Source organism: Hipposideros armiger, unplaced genomic scaffold, assembly GCF_001890085.2.
Source record: "Hipposideros armiger isolate ML-2016 unplaced genomic scaffold, ASM189008v1 scaffold_3, whole genome shotgun sequence".
In the NCBI taxonomy this organism is placed as follows: domain Eukaryota; kingdom Metazoa; phylum Chordata; class Mammalia; order Chiroptera; family Hipposideridae; genus Hipposideros; species Hipposideros armiger.
The window spans coordinates 6,543,548-6,567,900 of record NW_017731353.1 but is presented as its reverse complement, the minus strand read 5'-3'; the positions used below and the strand labels follow the sequence as shown (position 1 = coordinate 6,567,900).

Sequence of the window (24,353 nt, the reverse complement as noted above, 5' to 3'; positions counted from 1 at the left end):
GCCCTGGAGCACTCCTTGGATCCAAACCTGAGTCTGACCAAAACCCAGGCATCCTGGTTCGGGGTAAGGGCCATGCTCTAAGCTGGGAGGGGCAGGGCGGGGGAAGAGGGACCCATTGAGCTCTGTGCTCAGCTAGGGATGCCCCCCAAAAGCTCAGCCTTGGGGCTCCTCCTGGGCCCTGTTCTGCCCCTCCCACACACTCCAGGCTGGGGGTGGAGGAGCAGTGTGAGGCCATATAATGGCTCTGAAATAAAGGAAGTGAGAGCCGATGGGAAGGGGCAGGTGGGGAGGTGGGGTTGAGGGTTCCCCATATCCGGAGCAGAGAAGACATCTCCTTGGATGATGGGGGCCTGGGGCATCAGGTGCCCATGGAAAGAGGCACTGGCTGGAGAAAGGAGGATCCAGGACAGACATGCGGGGGAAAAAAGCACAGGCCTTGAGAGCCCCAAGATTCTAGAACTACAATCTTAGTAGCCTCAATTTACAATGACAACATATTAGCCAAGATAATAGTTTCCACTGAGCACTGAGCACTGAGCACTTGGTATGTGCCAGGTGTGTGCTGGGCACTTTGCATGAGAGCTGACTGACTCCAGGGCCAACCCTAGGAGGTGGGTGCCGCCACTCTCCCCATAATACAGCTGGAGAAACTGAGGCTCAGGCAGGCTAAGCCCCGTGCCCAAGTCACTGACTGCGTCCTGCTCATGACACCGTACTGGGAATCCAGGAACCCCCACATCTTAAAATCCCAGGGGCTTCAAATCACAGAATCCTGTCTGCTATATTACAACATTAGATATTTAAATGTCAGGCTGGAGAGAAGCTCTGTGCACACGTGGCCCCACCTCCTCCCCAGAGCAGGACTCCCTGTCATGGCGCCCCTAACAAATGTTTGTCCACGTGCTGCTTGTACACCTCTGGAGATGGGAGGCTCACTACCATTTGAGGCCTGAGTCCCTGGGCCAGCCTGGAAAAGCAGCTGCCTCTAGGATCTGATAGGGGTGGGGGATGCTGGGTGCCCAGACACGTCTGCCCTGTACCTTTTCTACAGTCCGTGTTCACCCTGGGTGCAGCGGCGGGAGGCCTCAGTGCCATGGTCCTCAGCGACCTCCTGGGCCGGAAACTCAGCATCATGTTCTCGGCTGTGCCCTCGGTGGCCGGCTACGCACTCATGGCGGGTGCTCGTGGCCTGTGGATGCTGCTGCTGGGGAGGACGCTGACAGGCTTCGCTGGGGGGCTCACAGCTGCCTGCATACCGGTAAGGCCAGGACTGCCCACCCCAGGGCCCCTCACAGCCTCAGCTGTGTGCTGACCACCATTAGCAAAGGCCTTCTGGCCTCCAAGTCAATGGGGATACGTTTGCCCGGGAGATTCAGCTCACCCCCACCAGAGCGGCTAATATCAGGGAAGTCTGTTCCCATGTCCCCAGCTGTCCCCCACTCTGGACTCCCCAAGCTTCCTACCCCATTTCCTGACTGTCAGACACATTGCACAATTGGAGAAAATCTCCATTGAGCAACAGGAAGGAAAGGGAAGTCCCAGCCCTGCCCCTTACCCACCACTGCCCACATACCCGGTCACGGGCTGAGGCGAGCCCAACAGGGCGTGAAGACAGCTGGGAGGAGCAGAGACCACAGTCTGGGTGTCCTTGGGCCTCCCAGTTCCCATTTCAGAGCTGAGTGCTTCTGCCCACTTTACAGTTAGGGAAACTGAGGCCCAAGGGAGGTCATGAGGTGAGTCATGATCAGGACAAGAACCCCACCAGAAGCCCCCACTTCTCAAGGGTCACCGGGCCACCCCTGCCATCTTGCCCAGGCCCCTGCATTCTCACCAGAGGCCTGGGATGGGGCGACATGTCTTGCAGGTGTACGTGTCTGAGATTGCCCCGCCAGGCGTCCGTGGGGCCTTGGGGGCCACGCCGCAGCTCATGGCAGTGTTTGGATCACTGTCTCTCTATGCCCTTGGTAAGACCAGTGTTTACACAATCACTTCCTGTGTGCAGGCTGGGCGCGACAGGGTGCTGCTGAGCGGTCGTGCTGGGAAGGGAAGGATTGTGCTCCCCCAAATGAACCCTGGGCTGGGGGGCAAGAGACGTGACTTCCTAGCTGCACTCAACCACCACCGTGCTGTGTACCTCCAAGCAATGCCCTGCTCCAATTTGGTCACGAGGCCCTACCCTACCTGGGCCATGAGGGCTTCTCCTGGGCCAGCAGTCTTCAAACGGTCTTTTGACAGCACAATGCTTCTATCGAATAATCTTAGGTGGGAATTCCACATAGAAAAGAGACCAGAGCATAGCTGGTTGGTGGTGGAAGCCCAGGGTCTTGCCTGCTCCGGGGGCCAGGCAATGCCTGTAGCCCCTCCTGGTCTAGATCACAGAGGCCTGGAGCAGTCAGGGTAGACTGCCCATAGGAGGTGGCTCTGGGACTAGCCCTTGGGGACAGATGAAGTTGCTCAGGGACCCCAGTGGGAGGGATCTCCGTGTCCAGTCTGGACCCCAGCTCCTCACCCCCTCTGCGTTTCAGGCCTCCTGCTGCCGTGGCGCTGGCTGGCTGTGGCCGGGGAGGGACCTGTGGTCGCCATGATCCTGCTGCTCACCTTTATGCCCAACTCGCCGCGCTTCCTACTCTCGAGGGGCAGGGACGTGGAGGCGTTGCAGGCGCTGGCCTGGCTGCGCGGGGCCAACGCTGACATCCGCTGGGAGTTCCAGCAGATCCAGGATAACGTCCAGAGACAGGTGCGGGAGGTGTGGGTGCCCAGCCGGCTCACAAGCCTCTGGTGCCCACAGCTGTGTGTGGCCATGGCCAGTCACCAGGCCTTTCTGAGCCTCATTTGCTTTCCCTGGAAAATGGGATGCCAGTAGCTCCTACCTCCAGACATCATGGCATCTGACCCCCGAGCACATGCTCGGTGCCCTGGATGCCGGAGGACCCAGAGATACTGACAAGCAGGAGTCTGCTTGGTCCACCCACTGATCCAGGAGCCTGGGGTTCAGGCAGGGGTCCCCCAGGCCTGTCCCCTCGCCTGGGTTGTTTCCCGAAGGAGGGAAGAACGGAGTCTCTGCCCAATCCCACGAAGTCCACAGCAGGGTGGCACCTGCTGGAGGGGCTGGCCCAGCCCCCTCAGCGGTGTCCTCGTGTCTCCAGAGCAGCCGCATGTCGTGGGCCGAGGCCCGGGACCCCCACATATACCGACCCATCACCATCGCCCTGCTGATGCGCTTCCTACAGCAACTGACGGGCATCACGCCCATCCTGGTGTACCTGCAGCCCATCTTCAATAGCACGGCGGTCCTGCTGGTGAGAGCCCGGCCCCCACACCCCGGCTCAAGGTATCGGGTATATGTGGAGGCAGAGACTGCCAGGGGTGCATCCCTGTTCCTGTGCCATGCGCCTGTTCTCACAGTAACGTTTGCAAGTAAAGCTTACATGTTTTCAAATTAAATGTACAGGATTACAAAGAAAACCAGTCTTATAGACTTGCAGACCCCGTGGGGGCCATGGACCCCAGGGTCAGAGCAGCTGCCACTCGCTGAGGGAAGTCACTTCCCCTCCAAACCTCAGCTTCCTCCTCTGCAGAATGGAGATAATAGATGCATGGCTTCGTTGGGCTGTCCTGGGCTCAGGGAGATGAGATTTGAAGATCAGTGACAGCGAGCTCCACCAGTCATTAGCACGCCTATATTCTGTACTGGCCCTGGGCTCAGGGGTGGGCACTGCAGTTGTGCCCCTGCCCAAAAGGCCCCTAGGTTAGGCCCCAGAGAAAGTTCCTGGCACATAGTAGGTGCTCAGCAGCTCAGTGCTCCAAGGAGCTGTGGCCATGGCCTGGGGCCTGAGCACCCTGCAGCACCTTGCGGGGACAGGTGGGACGGGAGCGGCAGGCCAGTGTCCCTCAGCCCCGGTGACTTCCTCCCCGCAGCCCCCCGAGGATGATGCTGCCATCGTGGGGGCCGTGAGGCTCTTGTCAGTGCTGATTGCTGCTGTCACCATGGACCTGGCCGGCCGCAAGGTGCTGCTGTTTGTCTCAGGTGAGCTCCACGTCTCTTGCACACAGTCAGGCCTCACTCCTCTAGCAGCTGCTGCGTGTTGTGCCCCTTGAGGCTGGTGCCGTGTAGCTGGGAGCTCCAGGGGGCCTGGGTCAGACCTGTCCCGTGGGCCCCTGCCTCCCCAGGGCCTGGCATGCACCAGCTGTTCCAGAAAGGTCAGCTGGGGCTTGTGTGAGTGAACAAGCCAACAGACACTCCACAGTGGGTGTGACGGGAGCCCGAACGCGGCTGGAGCAAGAGCCTGCTGCTCTATAGACAGTGTCGGTCCCAGATGGGCCATGATGGCGGCCTGGATGACAACTGGGCCGCATGGGGTACAGAACACTTGTGAGGAATATGCAGCTCAAAGGGTCCTGGCCCCCCGAGGGCCACCTGTCTGTCCACAGCAACCATTATGTTTGCTGCCAACCTGACGCTGGGGCTATATGTCCACTTCGGTCCAAAGCCTCTGACCCCCAACAGCACCATGGGCCTTGAGAGTGTGCCCTGGGGAGGTACAGAGCAGCCCCTGGTCACATCTACCAACTACCTCACCCTGGTGCCCCTGCTGGCCACCATGCTCTTCATCATGGGTAGGTATGGCAGCAGCTCCACGGGATGGGGCTTCTGGGAGTGCTCCTGGCCAGGGAGGGAGGGGCTGCCATGTGGGTGAGTGGGGGGGGCTTGGCTGTGTCGCAGGTGGGGCACTGATACCCTGGGTTGTCTGGGATGGTTGGGGAGGGGTTTCAGCAGCTCAAGGGAGGCAAAAGAGGCTGCCCAGCCCGCGAGCAGGACCCGAGCCTGCCCCTTCCTTTCTGGGCAGGCTACGCCATGGGCTGGGGGCCCATCACCTGGCTCCTCATGTCTGAGATCCTGCCCCTGCGTGCCCGTGGTGTGGCCTCGGGGCTCTGCGTGCTGGTCAGCTGGCTCACCGCCTTCGCCCTAACCAAGTCCTTTCTGCTGGTCGTGGTGAGTGCTGGGGACCCCGGGGCCCTCCGCGGCAGCCACTAGGGGCTGTGCTGAGGGCTTCTCCACCATGTCCTCTCAGCCTCGCAGTGGTCCTCTGACAGATTAGCATTCGCCTCCTTTACACAGAGGCCAACTCCACAAAGACCCCTTCATACAGTAGAGAGACAAGTTGGGGAACTGTTCTGAGAAATCAGCTGACTTCCTAGGCCAAGGGGCCACACCCATGTCAGCGCTGTCTGTCACCCTCCCAGGCAGCTGGGACTTCTATCTGGGCGGGCAATTTGGGTCTCAGCAGCATGTCCTGCTGGCCAGCCCATATGTGGTGTCACACACACACACACACACACACACACACACACACCACACACACCCCCACCCCCACCCCGACTTAACCCAGCAGGCCCTGACGCCAGCTAGAACCTCTGAGTCCCAGCTCCTGGGAGGGAGGATCTGATGGGGCAGCTCTGGCCGGTGCCCACCCAGGTGCAGTCTAGGGCCAGGCAGGGCTGGGAGACCCCAGAATGGGTAAGTCAGCTGGGCGGAGGGGGGCGTGCAGAGCCCGACCCGAGACACAGATGGGCAGGTGGCCCAGAAGAGCGGGAGCTGCTCCCAGCCCGACGCTGGTGGCAGCCTTCCTGCAGGCAGGGGGACAGCTGCAATGGAAAAGATGGACACTGGGGCAAGGGGGAGAGGTGGGGACCTGAACTGAGGCTGGAGGGCCCAGGCCTCGGGCAGGAGGGAAGTCCTAGGGCTCCCACCAGAGGGCTGGCTGCAGACTGCCAGGGCCTCGAGTGCCATGCGGAGGCCCTTGGGTTTTGTGCTGGAGGCAGCGGGGAGCCCCAGGAGGTCTCTGAACAGGCGGAGGCCCTCAAGACTGACTAAGGCCAGCAGGGTGCACGCAGCTCGTGCTGGGGCGGGAGGACCCGTGGTTTTCCCGTGTGACCCGGCACCCTTCCCGCCCCCAGAATGCCTTCGGCCTCCAGGTGCCTTTCTTCTTCTTTGCTGCCATCTGCTTGGTGAACCTGGTGTTCACCGGCTGCTGCGTGCCTGAGACCAAGGGCCGGACACTGGAGCAGATTGAGTCCTTCTTCCGCACTGGGAGGAGGTCCTTCCTGCACTAGGTCAGGGTCCCCGCCTGGGAGGGGCCAAACCATGGGCGGCCAGGCCTCTGTGTGGGCCACTAACCTGCACCCCGAGTCCAGGGGGCAGCAGCAACCTGCTGTCAGACATGCACAGGAGGACAGGCCAGAAGCATGACAGGCCCCCCAGAGCGCGCTTTCTGGCACTGGACAGGCAGCACCGCTGTCCAGCCCCGGCCCCAGTGGTGCTGGACACACACTAGCCAAGACAAGACCCGTGGCAGAGAAGGCAGCCTTGGGCCAAAGGGGAGCACGTGACTCAGGATCTGGGGACAGACCCTGCTGGGCNGGGAGGAGGTCCTTCCTGCACTAGGTCAGGGTCCCCGCCTGGGAGGGGCCAAACCATGGGCGGCCAGGCCTCTGTGTGGGCCACTAACCTGCACCCCGAGTCCAGGGGGCAGCAGCAACCTGCTGTCAGACATGCACAGGAGGACAGGCCAGAAGCATGACAGGCCCCCCAGAGCGCGCTTTCTGGCACTGGACAGGCAGCACCGCTGTCCAGCCCCGGCCCCAGTGGTGCTGGACACACACTAGCCAAGACAAGACCCGTGGCAGAGAAGGCAGCCTTGGGCCAAAGGGGAGCACGTGACTCAGGATCTGGGGACAGACCCTGCTGGGCGACCTCGGGTCTAGTTCCTCGTGCATGGAGGTCGCCCCCCGCTCCCCGGAGGGCTATGATGAGGGCACAGGGCTGGAGGCCGCGAGTGGCTCCCCACAGGAACAGCGCCATGTCACCCTTTTCTGCTGGCTTGGCTGCCATCGAGTGTCCTGGCTACAGGGAGAAAGACAAGGGGTGCCTCTGAGGGCCTGCGGTGCCACAGGGAACATCCCAGACTCCCACGGGCCGGCACACAGGACCCAGCACAGCCTGCACCAGCCTGATCTCTGGGAAGCGGTCTCTCAAGGCTCCTGTCTGCAAACTGTGTTCACCCTATTTATAAAAATAAAGAAACTGGACTGCAGCCCTGGAGAGGAAGGAACTCGGGTGGGGAGATCCCAGCAGCCAGGCTGGGCCCAGACTCGCCGCCAGAGTTGCCAACACCTGCTGCCCCAGGCGGTGCCCCTGTATTGCCACTCGCCTGTCCACTGTGAGGTAGAAAGGAGTGGGGCAGCCGGTGCGGGGAGCCCGGCTGCGGACTGAACCTGCCCAAGCCCCAGCTCCTTCCAGCTGTGGGGCCTTGGGCAAGGCTGGCAGTGTGAGCAGAGCTAGCAGCACTGCTGGCACTCAGTCAAGTGGCAGTCATCCCCAAGGCCACGCCCCTGCTCCGCAGTGTGGGGTTGGGGGCGTCCCGCCCCTTATGGCGCCAGAGAGAAGGTCCCAGGCAGAGCGTGTGGGCGAGCATACAAACGGCCGCCAGGCTTTATTGCTCATCGTTCAAGCTAAACACCAAGAGTAAACAAGGACCACAAGAAACAGTCCAGAAACACGGAGGCAGGAGGGCCCTGGTGGCCCAGCAGGCCTGGCCTCCTCAGCCACCTGGACAGATGTTTCTTGCAAGGTGGGGCTCCCACTAGGAGACAGAGTCACCAGCTCCAAGGCCGCTCCTGCCAGACTCACTGAGAGCCTCGGGCAAGTGACCTGACCCCTCTGGCCTGTGACAGGGGCTGGAGGGCCCTTCCACCTCTGCGTCCAACTCTACGGCCCGCCCAGCACCCACTGTTTCCTCACCGGGAGAAGTGCAACCGTCCTTGACACACACAGCAAACCCCTCCTCCTGCAGCAAGGGCACCCCCGTCAGCGAGGCCCCCGTGGCAGGGGCAGGAGGGCTGGGCAGAAGTGACCCGACTCCCCCTTCCTGGATAAGAATGGGCCCAGGGGGGTGGTAGGGCCCTCGCTCCTCCTGGGAGGTAGACAGGTCTTGATTCACGGCACACTTGGGAGAAGACGCACACGCACACGCACACGCACACGCACCCCCACCAGCCTGGAGAGGCCTGGAGCCCACTGCCCTTTGAACCCAGCACTGGCCTGAGGAAGGTGGTCCCAGAGGACCCCTGAAGGCACATGTCCCACCATGCCAGCCACACTACAGTGTTCCCTGCCACTCTGGAGCTCAGCCTGGTCAGGCTCCCTGGAGGGCTGCTGGGGGGCGCTGTAGATGAGAAGCCCGCTGATGTGTCCCTGGCCAGTGCCTGCCGCTCCCAGCCTCAAATGGGGATGAAAGGTCCCTCTGGGAAGCCAAGACCTTCCACATAGCAGGAGGGGACCCTGAGCTCTGGGAGCGTGAACAGGCCCAGACGGAGGAAGAGCGGGAGCTGGGCCCAGGCGCGGCATTTCCCACACCAGCCCGGCACTGCCGGGCTCACCAGGCCCTGTCAGACATGCCCAACGGCTAAGGGCCAGCCCAGCAATCAGAGCGGCCAGCGGGCTGCGGTCATGGGGCAGAAGCAAGGGACGGGCATGGAGGGAGCCTTGGAGGGGACGAGGGCGCAAGTCCCAGGAGTCATGTTCCAGGGCACCAGCTCGCCACGCTCCCTGCCCCGGCCCCCAGGCCTTGCTCTCTGGTGGTCTGACACCCAGGGCAGTCCCTGCTCAGCTCTCAAAAGGCAGGAAGCTCCCTGGGGGCAGGGCTGGGGGCGGGCCTGCGGGAATACTGGAGGTGGTCAAGCTCAGCCCTACTAAGGCTCGGGACCACCACTCACCGGGGCGGGATCACACTAGAGAGGTAGGCAGTGGCCCCCCTGGAGAGCAGGCGCTCCCCACTTCTTTAGCACCAGGGCCCGGGGGGAGGGGAGGAACGGGAAGAACCTGGGGGCCCAGGCCAGGCCCGTGGGGAGTATTCCGAAATGGACTGTCCCAGGTTCCAGGGAACTGGTGGCGGGAGCGCTCCCACCCAGCTGTCTGGGACTCAAGGAGCATCTTGGGAGCACTGTGGCCTCCCACAGAGGACAGAGTGGCTGGGGGGCCATGGGCAGCAGCAGATAGCCCTCAGGACACTGCCCTGCCCCACCCTCGGCCCTGATGGCAGGTGGACAGGAGAGCCCAGTTGGCTCAGCCTGTAGGAGACTCTCCTGCCTGGACACACGAGAGGAGGCTCCTTCTGGCCGATGTCCCACCTGGAGACAGGACCGGCGTCTCCAGGAAGCTCCTCCCAGGCGTTCAGTGGGTCCCTGATGGCTCTGCCCGCTGTAGAAGTCTGGAAATCCACCCGGAGCCAGTCGGGGGCTACGGGGCGAGGTGAGCCGTGAGCAGAGCTGCTGCAGGCTCTGCTCCGCCTCAAGTCCTACGGCCCGGGTCACCCCCGAGGCTCGTCCTGCCCATGTCCTCGCTGCTGGCCAGGCCCTCAGAGCCCTCGCCCCAGCACCTCAGCACCCGCCCAGGCCAGGAGATGCCAGTCTGGAGAGAGAGGCAGACAGGAAGACTCCAGGTATGGGGCCAGGTGGAGAGAAGCTGCTGGGGGCCAGGCACAGGCTCCTCTTCCAGACTGTCCCTCAGGTCAATGCCTCAGGCCCCGTCCCTGCTGACCATGCTCACACAGAACCAGGGGGGCGAGGATGTGGGGCGGGTCACCTGGACCTGTGTCACAGCTCCCCCTCCAGGGTCTCTGCAAGCTTCTCCTCATCTGCCTGCTGCTTCTGCTGCTGGATCCTGGCGTAGGAGATCGCATCGCCTCTGCAGAGAGAGCAAGCCAGCATCACACCAGGGACAGACCCAGGCGCACAGCCCTCCCAGCCGCAACCCGGTTCCTGGCTAGTGACCTAGGCATGACCTGCAGGCACAGCCTCCTGGGCCTCCTGGTTTCCACACAGACCCTATTGCTATGATGGCAAAGACATGTCTTGTCACCTCTAAGAGTGGCGCAGGCTGCCTAGGATGCTGGGTTGAGGAGTCAGAGCCTCAGTCTGGGCTCTGTGAAGCGGGGTAGCAAGTGTTGCAGTGTCAGGTGTGGGCCCCGGGTAGGGAGAGGCTCTCAAGAGCCATGTCTGCCATCCCCGCTCTGGGCTGTGGCGAGGCTCGACTGGGCCACCAGGAAGGCTCATGAATTCTCTCATTCCCTAGAGCTGAACACCCTAAAGATACTGACGAGTCACTGACAAGCTCTGTGGCCTCAGTTGCCACAAATGGATAACAGGGGCCACTCTCAGACCTTCCGCACTGAGAGACTCAGGAGGCAGGAAGTCAAGACCCCTCCCCGGGGCCGGGCCTGGCAGACGCACTTTTTGCCCAGAGCGGAGAGTCCGTACAGCACTCCGGTGGCGAAGGCAATGGCATTGCCCAGCAGTGTGGTCAGCGTCAGGCTGATGACGATGGGGACGACGGCCATCCTGGGGGAGAAGCAGAGGTGAGGGGGCACGCCCACCTGGGGCGGCCGTGCCCCTTCCAGCCTTCCCGGACGCACCCCAGCCCCCTTCCCAGGAAGCCAGGTACGGGAAGGATCCCCAGAAATCAGCTGGGACAGATTCACAGCCAGGCTTCAGTAAGTCCTCGAACACCCATGAACTTGTCTGCCAAGTTCTGTACATTTTCTGGGGAGGGGATCCAAAGCTTTCGTCAGATTTTTGAAAAGGTCTGTGATCCAAAAAGGGTTCAACAGCACTGAAATGGTCCAGCCTGCTCACTGTTCATAAAACAGGCAGAGTAGAACGTGCAGGTTCAGCCCCTTCCGAGCTTTGTGACTGCGGGCAAGCTAGTTCACGGCTCTGAGGCTCAGTCTGTATGGAATGGGGATCGAACCTGAGGTTTGAGATTGAATGAGGAAAGGCTTGTGAGCTGCTCAACACAAAGCCTAGAAGCAAAAGCACGACATAACCATCAGCTCTTGTTAGCACAGTAAAACCAGCCAAATCTCAACCAGAAAGATCTCAAAGATTAAACTGCAGAGGACACGGGGTCTCACTGCAAGGTTCATGGCAGGGGCAGCCAGCTAACTGGCTCTGTGCAGTCCCAACTACGGCTTGGCGCCACCTGGAGGCAGGTGTGCACTCTGGCTTAGGTGACCACCGGCTGACCCTTGATCCTGGGATTTCCAGGCCAGTTGCAGTGACTGAAGTTAACCAGGCCAGGAAAATGCCGGAAAACACCAGTGATTTGAGGACAGCACTCTGCCCTGCCACTTCCTGGACGAGGCTGCCCAAGCGCCCGACATGCGTCCCTAATGGCCTTTCCCTGCCCACATACCCCGCCCTTTACAGAGAAGATAAGACAGTAGCCTGCAGCCCTCTGCTGGTCTGGTCAGGGAGGAGAATGGGACCTGACCAACGGAATGCTACCAGAATTTCTATTCTGGCTGGACATGTGGTCATGAGGTTTTACAGTACAGCTGACCCTTAAACAACACAGGTTTGAACTGCAGGTCCACTTACACACGAATTTTTTCAAGAAATACACACAGCACTATAAATGTGTTTACATTTTCTTCCTTATGATTTTCTTTTCTTTCTTTTTTTGGGAACAGCCATGGTCATTGGTTACACAGTGCTTTCATGCTACAAGGGCACAGTTGACTCTTTTAAGGAGGGCGCAGCTCACAGTGGCCCATGCGGGATCGAAGTGGCAACCGTGGTGTTTTCAGCACCACGCTCTAACCAACTGAGCTAACCCGTCACCCGCTTCCTTATGATTTTCTTAAGAATAGTTTCTTTTCTCTTGCTTACTTCTTTGTAAGAATTTAGTATATACTACATATAACATACAAAATATGTATTAATTGACTGTTTATGTTATCAATAAGTAAAGCTTCTCTGGGTCAACGGTAGGCTATTAGTAGTTAAGTTTTTAGGGAGTAAAAAGTTATATGCAGATTTTGACTGCATGGGGATCAGTGCCCTTAACCCCTATGTTGTTCAAGGGTCAGCTGTAGTTACACAATTTCTAAATGATAAAATAATAATAGAAATTACAAAGGAAAAGGAAGACCACAGGGAGAAAAAAATCTGTCAAAACAAAATTAAAGGCAAACGATAGGCTGGAAAAATACTTGCAGAAAATGTAACAAAGGATTAAGAAATCTTTAATACAGAAACACATAGGACTTTCTAAGTAAACATTAAGTTACCAATAGGTAAAAAGTAAACTAGACCATTTTCAAAAAAGAAAATGCAATCAGTGAAAAACATGGGAAAATATTTCACCTCTTAGGGAACAGATGCAAATGCTACACAGCACTGCTAGGGAAAACAGGGGAGAAATCAGATAACCCCCTGGGAAAGCAATTTAATGACACACTGAAATCTTTTAAATTATCATACTCTTTAACCTAATTCCACACCTGGACATACCATATTTTGCCATGTATAATGTATATTTTTTGCCCAAATTTGTGAAGGAAAAATAAGGATATGCATTATACACGGGTAGTGCTAATTCTGTATCTATATAAATGTTTTTGATTCTTTTATTTATGCTTGTGAGTTAAAAGTGTTAACTCTAGAAATCAAAAACAATATCCATATGCAAAATAATACCCCGGAATATGATAATCGGTTTTGTTGAACTTACAATGAACTTGCAACTACAAAGAATTCTTCTTGGCCTTCTATGATGCATAAATATCATAAATTTATTACTGGTACATGAAATTTCTTGTACCTTATATCTTTGTACCTTATATCTGTTTTTGTTTTATTTTTTTAAAGAGGAAACAGCGCTTGGAGAGGTGGCTCAGGCATAGGTATTTTATTTATTTATTTTTGGGAAAGGGGAACAGTGTTGGGGAATTGGGGAAGGGGAACAGTCAAGTTGTTGTCCTTCAATCTTAGTTGTGGAGGGCGCAGCTAGCTCAGCTCCCAAAGTCCAGTCGCCACCATCTGGCCACCCGTGGGCAGCTTGTGGCCACTCAGCTCAAGATGCCATGTTCAATCTTAGTTGCGGGTGGGTGTAGCCACCATCCCATGTGGGAGTCAAGCCAGAAACCTTGTTGTTAGGAGCATGTGCTCTCACCAGCTGAGCCATCCTGCCACCTGGTGGCAGCTCAGCTCGGGCGCAGCTCACTGGCCCATGTGGGAATCAAACCGGTGACCCTGTTGCTCAGAGCTTGCACTCTTAACCAACTGAGCCACTTGGCTGGCCCCCTTATATCTGTTCTTGTGTTTTGTAATTATTTGTTACATACAATTTCTTGTACCATAATATATTAAAAAATAAATGCTAAAATGTCTTTATAGTACAAAAAACAAGTACCTAAATGTAAACAAAAATTTGGATTAAAACGAAAGATTTTTTTCCCTGAAAATTTGGGCCAAAAATGTGGGTGTGCATTACACACAGCAAAATATGGTATATCCTAAGGAAATCGTCACAAAACCAAGTTTTAGCACACAGGCGCTCCTCGCAGTTTGACTGAGACCACGGTGTACAAGTTCAGAAGCGCATGCCATGTCCAGTTAAATAAATATTCCTTAGAAGCAATCTGATGAAGTCTTTGTGGTAATACTGAAAATGTTTATATCATGATGTTCTATGCAAAAAAAAAAAGCAGGATACTAATTTACTTATAATGGTTATAACCATGTAAGGCACAGATTTTTTTTAAATGCCTGAAGACGCAGTGAAAGGACACACATCAAATGTTAACAAGTGGTGGAGCTTTGGGTAACAGTTCTCTATTTTCCAAATTATTTGTAATAAATACGTATTAGTTTGCATTTAAACAGTACATTTTAAAAAGTGAGGATCAAGGGAAAGGACATGACGATGCGTGTCGTGACCCTGTGGTTTAGATTTGGGGAAAGGGCTCCAGGACAGGACACGCATCTTATGTTCTGTCCAAAATGCTGGGCCTCTAGGAGGGAGAAACCTTTGAAATAAAAACCTCCGTGTTCATTTCTAAACATAATCTGCAGGGCCGGCCGAGTGGCGCGATGGTTAAGAACTGGCTTGGGACGCCAGAGGGCCCGGTTCGGATCCCACATATGAGGGCCAGTGACACTGCCCTCCACAGCTAAAATGCTGAACAACAGCTCAACCTGGAGCTGGGCTGCCGTGAGTCGCCGGCGACGGCGTAGGCTGCAGCCCCTGTGGCAGTGGGTTGCCATGGGCTACCGTGTGTAGCCAGCAGCCAGCGTGAGCGGCCAGCAGCCGCAGTGAGCGGCCGTCCAGAAGCCGGGGACTGATCTGCCTCGCCCGGGAAGAGCGCAATGATGGTGCCAACTTGGGCCAGTGAAGCAACGTCCTCCACAACTAGACTGAAGAACAAAAGGTCAGCAACTTGTATGTTCCCCTTCCCCAATTCCCCAATAAAAAATCTTTAAAAAAAAATTTAAATAAATAAATAAAATAAACATAATCTGCATAATAGCAACTAGTGCTGCTGCTGCTGCTGCTGCTGCCAGAAGCTGAGGGCCTCCTAGGCACCAGGCACTATTCTAGAAGCTTCTGTGTATGAAACACCACCTGGAATTAGTTCAATCTCATGCCTCAGATGTGAAGTGCTACATACTGCATGTGCTGTTAGAAACAGGAATAGGAGAAAAGCATACTTCGGAGGTGAGGCTTTCTGTTCTGCGGCGTGCTCCTCCCTGCACGTCAGGAATACCATGCTCTGGAAAGGCTGTGCAGACACTCGTCCCACGCATGTTCAACAACTCCGGACCGCTGGGCTAGACCCCAGGCGCGGCTCGTCGTTCCCTACCGCACACGGCGCTGCAAGGCGCGTGGGCCCCACGTCTGAACCACACGACTGAGCCGTGGGGACCGTCCCGGTGGCGCAGCACAAAGGAGTCCCGGGCGACACCTCCGCAGAGAGTGAACAAGCACACCTGGCCCATCGCCCCGGCCAGCGCCTCCACTGCCCTTCGGGTCACTGAGCACGCTGGGCTTGGGGACCGTGCCTGGGCCCCTGAGGTCACACGTCTCCCGTCCCGGCCCTGCCCGCGGCCCCTCACCCGCAGTAGAAGACAGCCTTCTGCCAGGAGCGCAGCGCGTCCACCTTCGCCGCCACCGTATTCGCACACTCAATGAACTGGCAGCAGAAGGGCGCCTCGCAGAGCAGCAGGATGAAGGCGTTCACGCTGGGGCGGGGGGAGGACAGCGGCCGTTGACAAACCGGGCCGCGCCACCCACTCCCCCTCCGCGCCCTCCGGTTCACCCTCCCGGAGCCTGTGCGGAACACGTCACCACGGCCCGCTGCCCCGGTGCACGTGTCTCCCTAACGGAAGTGGACCCTCCTGAGGGGAGAAGCTGGGTCTTGCCCTCATCCTTCCGGTCTCTGCGTCACGGCGCTGCTGTATGCACACAGCAAGAACCTCCATGCGGGCCAGCCAGCATCGCCGTCAGCTGGGCAAGCTGTCCCCAGCAGCAACACATCCCCCGGGAAAGCCTGGAGCAGGTCAGTCCGTCCACTAACAGTGGCCGAGGGCTGGCAAAGCCCCACCCTCGGGAAGCCCACACTTGGGGGCGGGAACTAGGCAAGCCCTTCTGTGCAGCGCCCTGTGTCCAGGCTGGAGATAGCTAAGCCACGGGGGACTGAGGGTGTCTGCTCCACTTTTTGTGTTTTCTGTGGCTGGGTCACAGTCACGGTCAGACACTGGGAGGCCTGGGGGAAAGTTCCCTCGTTACCCTCTTTTGACAGAAATGCAGGCTCAGGGCACCCCAATAGCCCACCGCACCCCCCCAGACCAGAAACTCTCTGCACCACTAACACTGCCCCCACCCCAAGCCTCTCCCACTTGGGCCAGCCCTCCCAACTTGACCCTCCCCAGGGCTTGGCCAACCCTTTCTCATCTAAGGGTCCACTGCCTCTCCCATCAGTCCCGTCCCTACTGCCTCTGCCTCTGGCCAGCACAGGTCTGTGCCCCGCCCCCCCCACACACACACACACAGCAGGCGCCCAGGCCTCACCACTGGCCTGAGTCCTCTGAGGGTAGCACCACATTGTGTCCATCTCTGTGCCCCTCCCAGTCCAAGCCCCATGTGGGCACAGACCATGCTTGGTGCAGGTGCACAGCCACTTCTCACATGGGGGGGCGTGGAGGGGGGCTTGCAGGGCGGTCAGATGCAGCCACAGCTGCACTGGCCAGTTCTCACCCCTCCATTCCCTTCCAACGGGATCAAGCTACCCTGGCAGGAGGCAGGCAGGGAACTCACCTAGGATGTTCTAACCCCCTGATCCCGCGCCACCTCTGATCTGCCCTGTCTGCGGCTGGCACTGCACACCCACCTCCGAGCTGGATCTCCTGACCCCAGCACCTGACTCCAACCGTGTCAGAAACCACCCTTCCAACTCAGTCCTTGGCTGGCTCTGGTGGCCTCGGGAGCTCCCAGAGGCGAGGCCCCTGGGGGTGGACTTGCTGTCTGCAGAGTCTGACTCAGTAGACGCTCAGGAAACGTTTGTGACCTCAGCCCTACACCAGCAAAGGCCTGGGTGGGCGTCCCCAGCCCTGGCCCTAAGGAGGATTAGGGAGACTGAACGTGGTAGGTGTAAGGAGGTGAAGGTCTGCCCAGCGGCCAGAAATCCACATGCCCCCAGCCCTGCCAGTCAGGGCAGGCAGGTGGCTACTCACATCATCCACACGCCAGCCGCGATGTTCAGAGGATGAATGGTGATGCAGTTGAAGAGGCCGGAGACGGCGCAAGCTTGAAAGCAAGGGACATGGGCAGGAATTAGCAGACAGGGAGGCTCAGAGCCTGCTGGGAAGGCCACCTGGGGAGAGGGTTTGTGAACGCGTGAGAAGTCCTTCCGACACCCAGTGCCTGGCTCTTCTCACAGCACCTAGAGGTCTCCCTTCTGCCGTCTGAGACAAGTGAGGCCAACATAGCTGTTCCACGCCACAGGTGAGGCAGCCTGCCCCAGGCCCCAGCGCCAGGCTGCAGCTGACTCTGAGCTGGCTCGCTCTCAGAGCTTGGTGAGGCTGTGAGGGCATCTCACCCTCCCCATTCTGGGGCTTGGAGGAGCCCACCTTTAGAACCCTACTTGTGCCAATACCCACCTGGTAAGGTGGTTCCAGTGAAAAAGAGAAACGTCTCTCAAGGGGCCAGGGCAGGCATCCCTTTCACAGGGCTGGCCATATAAGAAGTCTTATAACTTGGAAAATGTGGCTTGGATTTTGGCTGGGACCAGGGCTGCCTCTCCAGAAACTAGGACCAGGCAGACCCAGGTCACAATTCCAGCTGTGACTTACACAGCAGTTAACTGAGTGTCCTTGGTTGGGTATATTCTCTTCATCTTTCAGGTACGTTTCCTCTCTTGCACACAGGCAGGTCCCACAGCCCAGCCTACCCACCTCTGTACTACCAAGGAGCCATGATGGGGAGGGGTGCATCCTCTTCCACCCCTAAAAGTGGCTGTGCGCCCCTCCCAACTGCACCACATGGGCAGGGTCTGCCCCACTCGCCTCTCTCCTCTACCCGCAGCCCAGATTCACCAAGGATGGTGGGAGCCTGCCAGGCAGGTCCAGGGAGCGAGCCCAGGCCACAGCTGGGGGCAGGGCAGGAAGGAGCCACCAGCTCATTAAACTTGCAGCAGTCCAGTGTACCTGATCCCTGACATGGCCTGGAAGTCTCCTGCTGTTTTCCCGTGTAACCCTATGCAGACAGCAGGCAGGGGAGAGACCCAGGGGAAGTGAGCCCACGCTGCAGTGGGACTGCCCTCGCCTGCGTGTGTCCCCCAAGGTCTCTTACGACAGACATGCTTCTGCCACTGCAGTCTGTACTTGTCCTGAGCATGTCACCTACACATTTAGGCAGCAAGGTTCCCCAGGGCCACAGACTCTAAGTGCCCACGAAACAATGCTGCTTCTGTTGGCTGTGCCTGTGTCACCTGACAGCAGCCTTCCTGCTGCCGCCAGCATTTTGCCTCCAGCTCCGACTCACGCTGTGTCCTGTGCGGTCCCCTCTTCCTGAGCAACTGCCTCCAGATGGTGTCAGGGCCCAGAATAACGGCCTCTCCGAGGCCCCCCACTGCAGAGAGCGACCTCACCCCCAACCAGAAGCACAACTCTTATGTGAAATCCGGTTTCATCTCTGAAACAACTGCATGATTTGCCTTCTACCTGCAATGTACTACAGTTGACCCTCGAACAGCGCAGGGCTTGGGCGAGCCGACCCCCACGAATCGAAAATCTGAGTATAACTTCTGACTCCCCAAAAACTTTACAATCATCCCTTGGAATCTGCGGGGGATTGGTTCCAGGACCCCGTGGATACCAAAATCACAGATGCTTGAGTCCCTTATTTAAATGGTGTTGAACGATGCACACAGTTGGTCCTCACATCTGTGGATTTTCAACCATGGATTAGAGATTAGAGATACTGTTTTCAATCCGTGGTTGGTTGAATCTGCAGATGTAAAACCCAGGGATACAAGAGGGCCAACTGTATATTTATTGAAAAACATCTGCATATAAGTGGACTCATGCAGTTCAAACCCGTGTCGTTCAAAAGTCAATTGTATTTGGTGTCCCTGTAACAATCACCTCCCCCCACCAAACCTGCAGGTGAGACTGACATTTCAGGGCGATGCCACAGGTTTCTCCTGAAGTTTCATTGTAGCCCCAACACAATGAACTCCTGGGGTGGCCCAGGTACCCCACTTTGAGAAGCACAGAACTGGATGGGTTGCCAGGGTGAACCAGGGAGTCAGCAGGGCTGCTGACTCCAAGATGGAGGGAGGGTGAGGGCCCACAGGCCAGTCAGGACCTCTCGCTTCTCCCCTACTGACCACTGTCACTTACTCCCCACAGCACCACCGCTCTGACCTGCCAGGGAAGCAGCTAACCGAACTTGAGAGGATCAGATCGAAACCTGATCTCGAGCCCACCAGTCTCTCCTACAAAGTCAAAAGCACGCCTGCTCTGAACAGCAGTGACAGGGACTCGGAGGCCTTTTTGTGACTTGGGAAGGGCCTGTCCCACTGTCACCTCTGGAGAAGAGCATGCCCTGACAGTAGCACCGTCCTAACGCTGCACTCCTGAACTTCCTACCTCCGCCCACCTGGGAGGGCAGTGGGACTGGAAGGAGACCCCAAAAACGTGTTCCTTCTGGCAGACCTGACCAGGGTCCGCCCTGCCTGGCCCCGCCCGCTGTGCCACGTAGGCTCTGTTCAAATCCTGGGGACTTCCTGGAAGTTCCCGTTCTGAGACCTCCGGCTGTGCTGTCTCCCTCGCTCATACTTCACAAAGCTGAGGGCTGCAGGAAGAAGACAGTGGGCCATTCAAACAGACTTATATTTGCGTTTGGAAGACCTGCCATGTGATCTTTATTTTACTTCTGTAGCAGATCTGCCTTCCTATGTATGTTCTTTGGGGGGACGGGGGGAGGGGAGGGGGTTGTGCTAAAAATAGCCTGACTTCCCTGGAAAGGAGGTCAAGATATATGTCCGGTATGGGGTTGGGGGGGGAGAAGGAAGGAAAATGAAAAGTGGCTGCGGCAGAATTGATAGCAAAGGGAACGCACTGACCTCCAAGTGGACAATGAGGACCCAGAGAGGGGGCCGCCTCTACCCGGGCCTCACTACCCGGGCCTCTCCGGGGAACCATCTGTCCCCTGGCAGCACCTGGCTCCCAGGAAATCTAGCCAGACCTGCATCCACCCCACTTATAAACAACCTTCGCCCAAAGGTGAGGGCGCTGCAGCCCCCACCCACACCTAAGTCAACAGGTGGGGCTGCCTCCCAGCCAGGCTGAGCTGGCGCTTTGTAAGCAGCCTCTGGACAACCTCAGAGAGCCCGGCAGTGGGTGCAGCACCGTCCTCACTCCCAGAGAGGCGCGGAGGGGCAGTGCGACGAGTCCGGCTCAGGTTTTCTCCTGGAAAGTCTCCAGAGCCGCCAGCCCAGCCCCGAAACACAGGAGCCGAGGCCGACGACCGGTAACCATGGCAACCGCAAGGGCGCTCGCTCACGCTGCCACCGCCACTCCTCCTCCCCAGCGGGGGGCCACGCAGACCCCGGCCCGACTCTGGTCCCTCTCCGCGGGGGCGCGCAGGAGGGGCGGGGCCGGGTGCGCATGCGCGGCGGGCGGCCTCGCCCGGGCCGGGTACTCACAGAAGGCCCCCAGCACCCCCGACAGGCGACACAGCCAGCGGTACCACCACGTCATGCCCTCCTCCTGCGCGGGCGGCGCGGAGCTGACGGACGCCGCCGACGCGCCGCCTGAGCCGTTCATGGTGCTGCTGGTCTGGCTCAGCCGACCGCCCTCACAAAGAGCTCCTGAGCCGGCCGCGTCGGCCGGCGCGCTGCCTTGTGGGAGAGGCGGCAGCTCATTAGCATAGGGGGCGGGGCCGTGGTGAGGTGCGCCGGAGGGTCTCGCGCTTATTAGCATAGGGACGAGGCTCGCGGGGCCCCGGGAGGTGCGCGGGAGGGGCTCGAGCTTATTATTAATAGCATGGGGGCGGGGCTGTGGGGCCGCTGCGAGGTGCGCGTAACAGGCCCCCGTCACCAGCACAGGGAGCGGATTCTGGCGGCCAGGACTCCCAGGTGGACAAATTATCCCAGTGGAACTAGCATAGAGGCGGGACTTCGCAGAGAATTAACAGGTACGCCAGGGATCAGCGCCCAGTGTGACTCCACACTCCGTGGCCTCTCTTCCCTGGGTAGGAAGACCACTAGGAGTGGCGAGAGGATTGATCAAGTCAGGAACGGGTCTGCAGCTCTACCGCGACCAGGAAACCCCCGCCATGCCGTGGGGTGGGTTTTTGTTAGGTCCTTGCTCGTCAATAAAGACCTTAGAGACAGAGTTTTCGTTCCAAAGGCTTTATTAATTAGCCAAGCCTGGCGACCGACCGCCTCACTCTGCAAGAGAACGGCCTCCAAGTCTTGGCTGGTGGGGAATTTATAGCTGAAGCTGGATACAGAAGCAAAAAAAGCGGTTAGTGAGTAAAAAAACACGGTTATTCTATCTTAATCTAACAGGCTGTAACATAGTTATAACTGCACCCTGCTATCTTGACAGGACGAGACTGTCAGTTATAACTACAGTGTTAACAGGACATTCTGCTAAGCTTGGCTGAAGCATGAATTTTTTCTAATTCCTCTGGGCGGGGGTACTTTCCACAATGAGCTTGCCTAGCCTAGGGTCTGGGCCTGGGTCCCCACATTTTCAAGCCCGTTTCTGACAGGTTATGTAAAGAAAACGCTAGTCAGACCGCACGTTCTGTTTATCGGTACCGGAGGTGCTGGGGGCTGCCTTTCCGGGGAGTACCCCCTCCCGCTCCCTAGCGTTGTGCACGTCGAAGGAGGAGCTAAAAGTGATTCTTAACATTGGGGGGAATTCAAATTGGAAAGCTCTCCGGGACTGGGCAGGCACCTTACTGGTACCCATAAATGTCAGGTTCCTTCCTTAACCTTCTAGGATTGGAGCCGGGCGTGCAGTGCACCCCAGTGCATGCGTGGGTCAACTGAGGGATGTGCTTGGAGAGGAAGCTAGGGCCGGCCCCTTCCCGGCTCCTGCGCTCTAGACCGGAGCGTCCAGTACTGGCCCCGCAGGCTGGCGTGTGTTTCCAGGAAGCCCTGGCTAAACTCTATCTCAGCCTGGCTGCCCTCTGACTCCCAGTAGAGCGCCTGCTGCCTTCGGAATGTGGTCATCCTCAGGCTCTGGATGTCTCGGATCTGGGAAGAAAGGGGCAGCCCGGAAGGACCATCCATAAATGATAATTAGCTAGTATTCATGGAGCCCTTAATATACAAGGCACCATACACTCAGGTCACATTTACTCCTCACACAACAGCCCTATCAGAAAGACACTATTATCCCACCCATGAAACTGAGGCTCAGAGAGGTTGTACCACTTCCCAAGGACACACAGTTTGGATATGAGCCCAGGTCTGTCCAATTCCAGAAGCCAGGCTGCCTCCCCCAGAGGAGCTGGCACCTTGCAGAAAAACAGTTCTCCCAGAACACCGGAAACCTTATGGGGAAAGAGATTGGCCGCCTCTTCTGGCAAAGGTATAGAGGCTCTAAAATTATGCTTCAGTCCCAAGTTAACGGGCTGTCCGTATCAGAAAAGGTCTTTTCTATTTCACTCTTGTAGGGAGCTTTGGTCTGAAGAAAACTCGAGGTCCTCTAGCCCAGCACCCCTGGTCCCTGTCCCCAGGAACAGCTCTCCAAAATCATAGCAAAACTTAGCCCATTCCTGTCGCCATCGTGGTAGCCTCACCAAGATGTAGCTGGCATCGGTTCCCTCAGTTCCGGTGCCCATGTGGGTGGCCAGGGCGTGGATGGCTATCCGGGCCTGCGGAGCCACGTTGATGAAGATGCGGCAGCCCCCCACGTTCCTCCCATTTGGACTCATCGATGGGTTTTTGATTTCACCCCGGTGTCCAAAGAGCTGCACATCACATTCTGCAGCAGAGAGCAGGCGGGTGGACTGGGTGCGGACCCCCTCAGGGACACAGCAGTCCCTGAAAGACTACTAATCCCAGAGGCCAGGGCCGCTCATAGCCGGGGAGCAGTAGGATACTGCGGTCAAGATCGGGGCTCCCAGGCAGAAACCCCCACTGACGCCACCTCTACCACCTCCCAGCTGTATGGCCCTAGGTGAAGGCCGTAAATGCTCCGAGTTTCAGTTCCCTCCTCTGTAAAGTGAAGGTGACAGTGGCACACACTGAGCATGGCAGTTTTCAGGAGGACTCAATAAAGTCACACACGCAAAAGTGCTTAACACTGAGCCTGACACAAGGACGGGCCCCAATGGTGGCAGCCAGTATTATCAGGAGCCCACTGAGTGCACCTCCTGGGTCTCCCTGAGGCAGGCACCTGCGTGGGGGGAGGCTGGGAAGCGAGGGGTGATAAGGAAGCAGGCAGACAGGCAGCCCCTGGACCACTTGGCGCCTGTGATCTAGGGCATCAGCACAGCTCCGCGTGAGGGACGAGGAGGTGGCGCCAAATCTCTGTGGAGGGAGAAGCCCCCTAGTGTTCTACTTCTCAGCTGAGGCCTGGGGAGTGATACCCAGAAACCTCTGGAACCGGCTGGGGAAGCCACCTTCAGCCAGTTTGGGCTATTGGGAGACAGCAAGCTCCCTGAAGCAACCTAGAGGGCTATCCAAGGACACAGTGGGGCCGTGGGCAAAGCAGGGGTCCCTGGGATGCTATCACCTGCATGAGGTGTGTCTATGCATGCACACGTGTGCAAGCGTGCATGCGCACACCAGCTCTGCAGGAGACGAGACAAGAGGACAGTGCACGGGAACAGGGCTGGGGGACAGCGGCACACAAAAGGACCCTAAAGGATCTTGAAAGATCCCAGGGTGGGACTGTGGTGGCCTGAGGGATGGGGTGCATATGTGGCCTGAGTCCCCACTTCCCCACAGAGGAAGGGACACAGCATGCATCCGGGACCTCATGCTGTACGTAGTCAGTCACTGCACTTGGTGACTGACACCAGCCTCTGCAGGGTGTCCAGGAAGGCGCTGCTTCCTCTGTCTCAGTCGGCTCAGCTCCCTGTCTGCCTTGCTCACCGCCCCATCGGGACTGGCCCTGCCGGCAGCAGCGCCTGCCCAGCCAGCCTCTGGAGAGATGGGGGAGGCCCCGGTGCCTCAGCATACCTCTGTGGGAGGCCCGGGGGCAGGCCGGCTGGCATACCTCTGTGGAAGGCTCCGGGGGCAGGCCGGCTGGCATACCGCAGCACCACTCCACCTCCACCTCCCGGCCGCTCCCGGCGCTGCCTCACCACCAGCGTGTTGGCTTTGGAGCTGAAAGTCATGCCGGACAGCTTCCTGCACGTCTTCCTCCACGTGAGCCTGCCCCAAAGCAGCAACATCTCCCCTAGGAAGTGGTAGTGCAGTGAGGGTCCAGCACCCCGATCCAAGTCGGCCGCACAGTGGCCCTGGGGTAGGCTGAGCTGAGCCTGTCTGGTTCACAACCCTCCAACTTACTGGCTATGTGACTCTAAGTAACTGGAAACATTCCTTACTCTATCTTAGCATCAGTTTCCTCATCTGTAAAAGGGGGACAGTCACGCCCCAGTCATGAGATGGCTGTGATGATTACAAGGGGGCGTGCAGCTGGGGCGTCCTGCCAGGCCAGGAATGGGGCATGCTGGCATCATGCTCACGGGCTCCTGCAGGCCCATCACTGGCAGCAGTGGCTCACATGGCCCTGGACGTACCAGCGCTGCAGTTGAGGGAACTCTTGAGGACTTGGAGGGTCACCACCTCACCCAGGGGCCGCCCGATAGCCACTGCACAGTCAGCCTGTCCTGGGCCTCGCAAGTCAATGGTTCCTGTTGGTTCAAGGTGCTGCCGGCCGCAGGCACCTGGACAGGGAGCAGGAGCACAGGTGAGCAGAGCTTCTGGTTGGAGCACTCCCAGCAGGACAGGGCTGGGGGTTTCCACGCTGGGGGAGGAGGCTGG

General features: G+C 58.0%; 3 protein-coding genes across 5 annotated transcripts in view; 1 reads left to right on the top strand and 2 right to left on the bottom strand.

The window, feature by feature from the left end:
• The window catches only part of SLC2A6 (solute carrier family 2 member 6), an 8,129-nt gene extending 1,731 nt beyond the window's left edge, over positions 1 to 6,398 (top strand). The window contains exons 2-10 of the mRNA XM_019641833.1: positions 3 to 63; positions 1,052 to 1,258; positions 1,865 to 1,964; positions 2,526 to 2,737; positions 3,147 to 3,299; positions 3,919 to 4,027; positions 4,432 to 4,617; positions 4,848 to 4,993; positions 5,959 to 6,398. Of these exons, the coding sequence (XP_019497378.1) occupies positions 3 to 63; positions 1,052 to 1,258; positions 1,865 to 1,964; positions 2,526 to 2,737; positions 3,147 to 3,299; positions 3,919 to 4,027; positions 4,432 to 4,617; positions 4,848 to 4,993; positions 5,959 to 6,114 (1,330 nt within the window). The 3' untranslated portion in view covers positions 6,115 to 6,398. The remainder of the gene's footprint in view (positions 1 to 2; positions 64 to 1,051; positions 1,259 to 1,864; positions 1,965 to 2,525; positions 2,738 to 3,146; positions 3,300 to 3,918; positions 4,028 to 4,431; positions 4,618 to 4,847; positions 4,994 to 5,958) is intronic.
• Positions 6,399 to 7,462: 1,064 nt separating this feature from the next.
• Positions 7,463 to 20,661, bottom strand: CACFD1 (calcium channel flower domain containing 1). 3 transcript variants are annotated; one of them, XM_019639386.1, is made up of 6 exons: positions 20,049 to 20,661; positions 16,573 to 16,645; positions 14,956 to 15,081; positions 10,291 to 10,398; positions 9,644 to 9,745; positions 7,463 to 9,298 (listed from the first exon to the last, which is right to left on the bottom strand). In XM_019639386.1, exons 1-5 carry the CDS (start codon positions 20,323 to 20,325, stop codon positions 9,655 to 9,657), a joined length of 675 nt encoding a protein of 224 aa, XP_019494931.1. In that variant the 5' UTR covers positions 20,326 to 20,661; the 3' UTR covers positions 7,463 to 9,298; positions 9,644 to 9,654. The 3 variants fall into 3 exon arrangements, with proteins under 3 accessions (XP_019494931.1, XP_019494923.1, XP_019494941.1); XM_019639378.1 differs by having other exon boundaries at positions 7,463 to 9,745; positions 20,049 to 20,272; XM_019639396.1 differs by lacking the exon at positions 14,956 to 15,081 and having other exon boundaries at positions 7,463 to 9,745.
• Positions 20,662 to 20,740: 79 nt separating this feature from the next.
• Positions 20,741 to 24,353, bottom strand: part of LOC109382381 (A disintegrin and metalloproteinase with thrombospondin motifs 13-like) — a 36,463-nt gene continuing 32,850 nt past the window's right edge. The window contains exons 24-27 of the mRNA XM_019641819.1: positions 24,110 to 24,349; positions 23,584 to 23,766; positions 22,160 to 22,344; positions 20,741 to 21,611 (exon numbers count right to left, since the gene is read on the bottom strand). Of these exons, the coding sequence (XP_019497364.1) occupies positions 21,426 to 21,611; positions 22,160 to 22,344; positions 23,584 to 23,766; positions 24,110 to 24,349 (794 nt within the window). The 3' untranslated portion in view covers positions 20,741 to 21,425. The remainder of the gene's footprint in view (positions 21,612 to 22,159; positions 22,345 to 23,583; positions 23,767 to 24,109; positions 24,350 to 24,353) is intronic.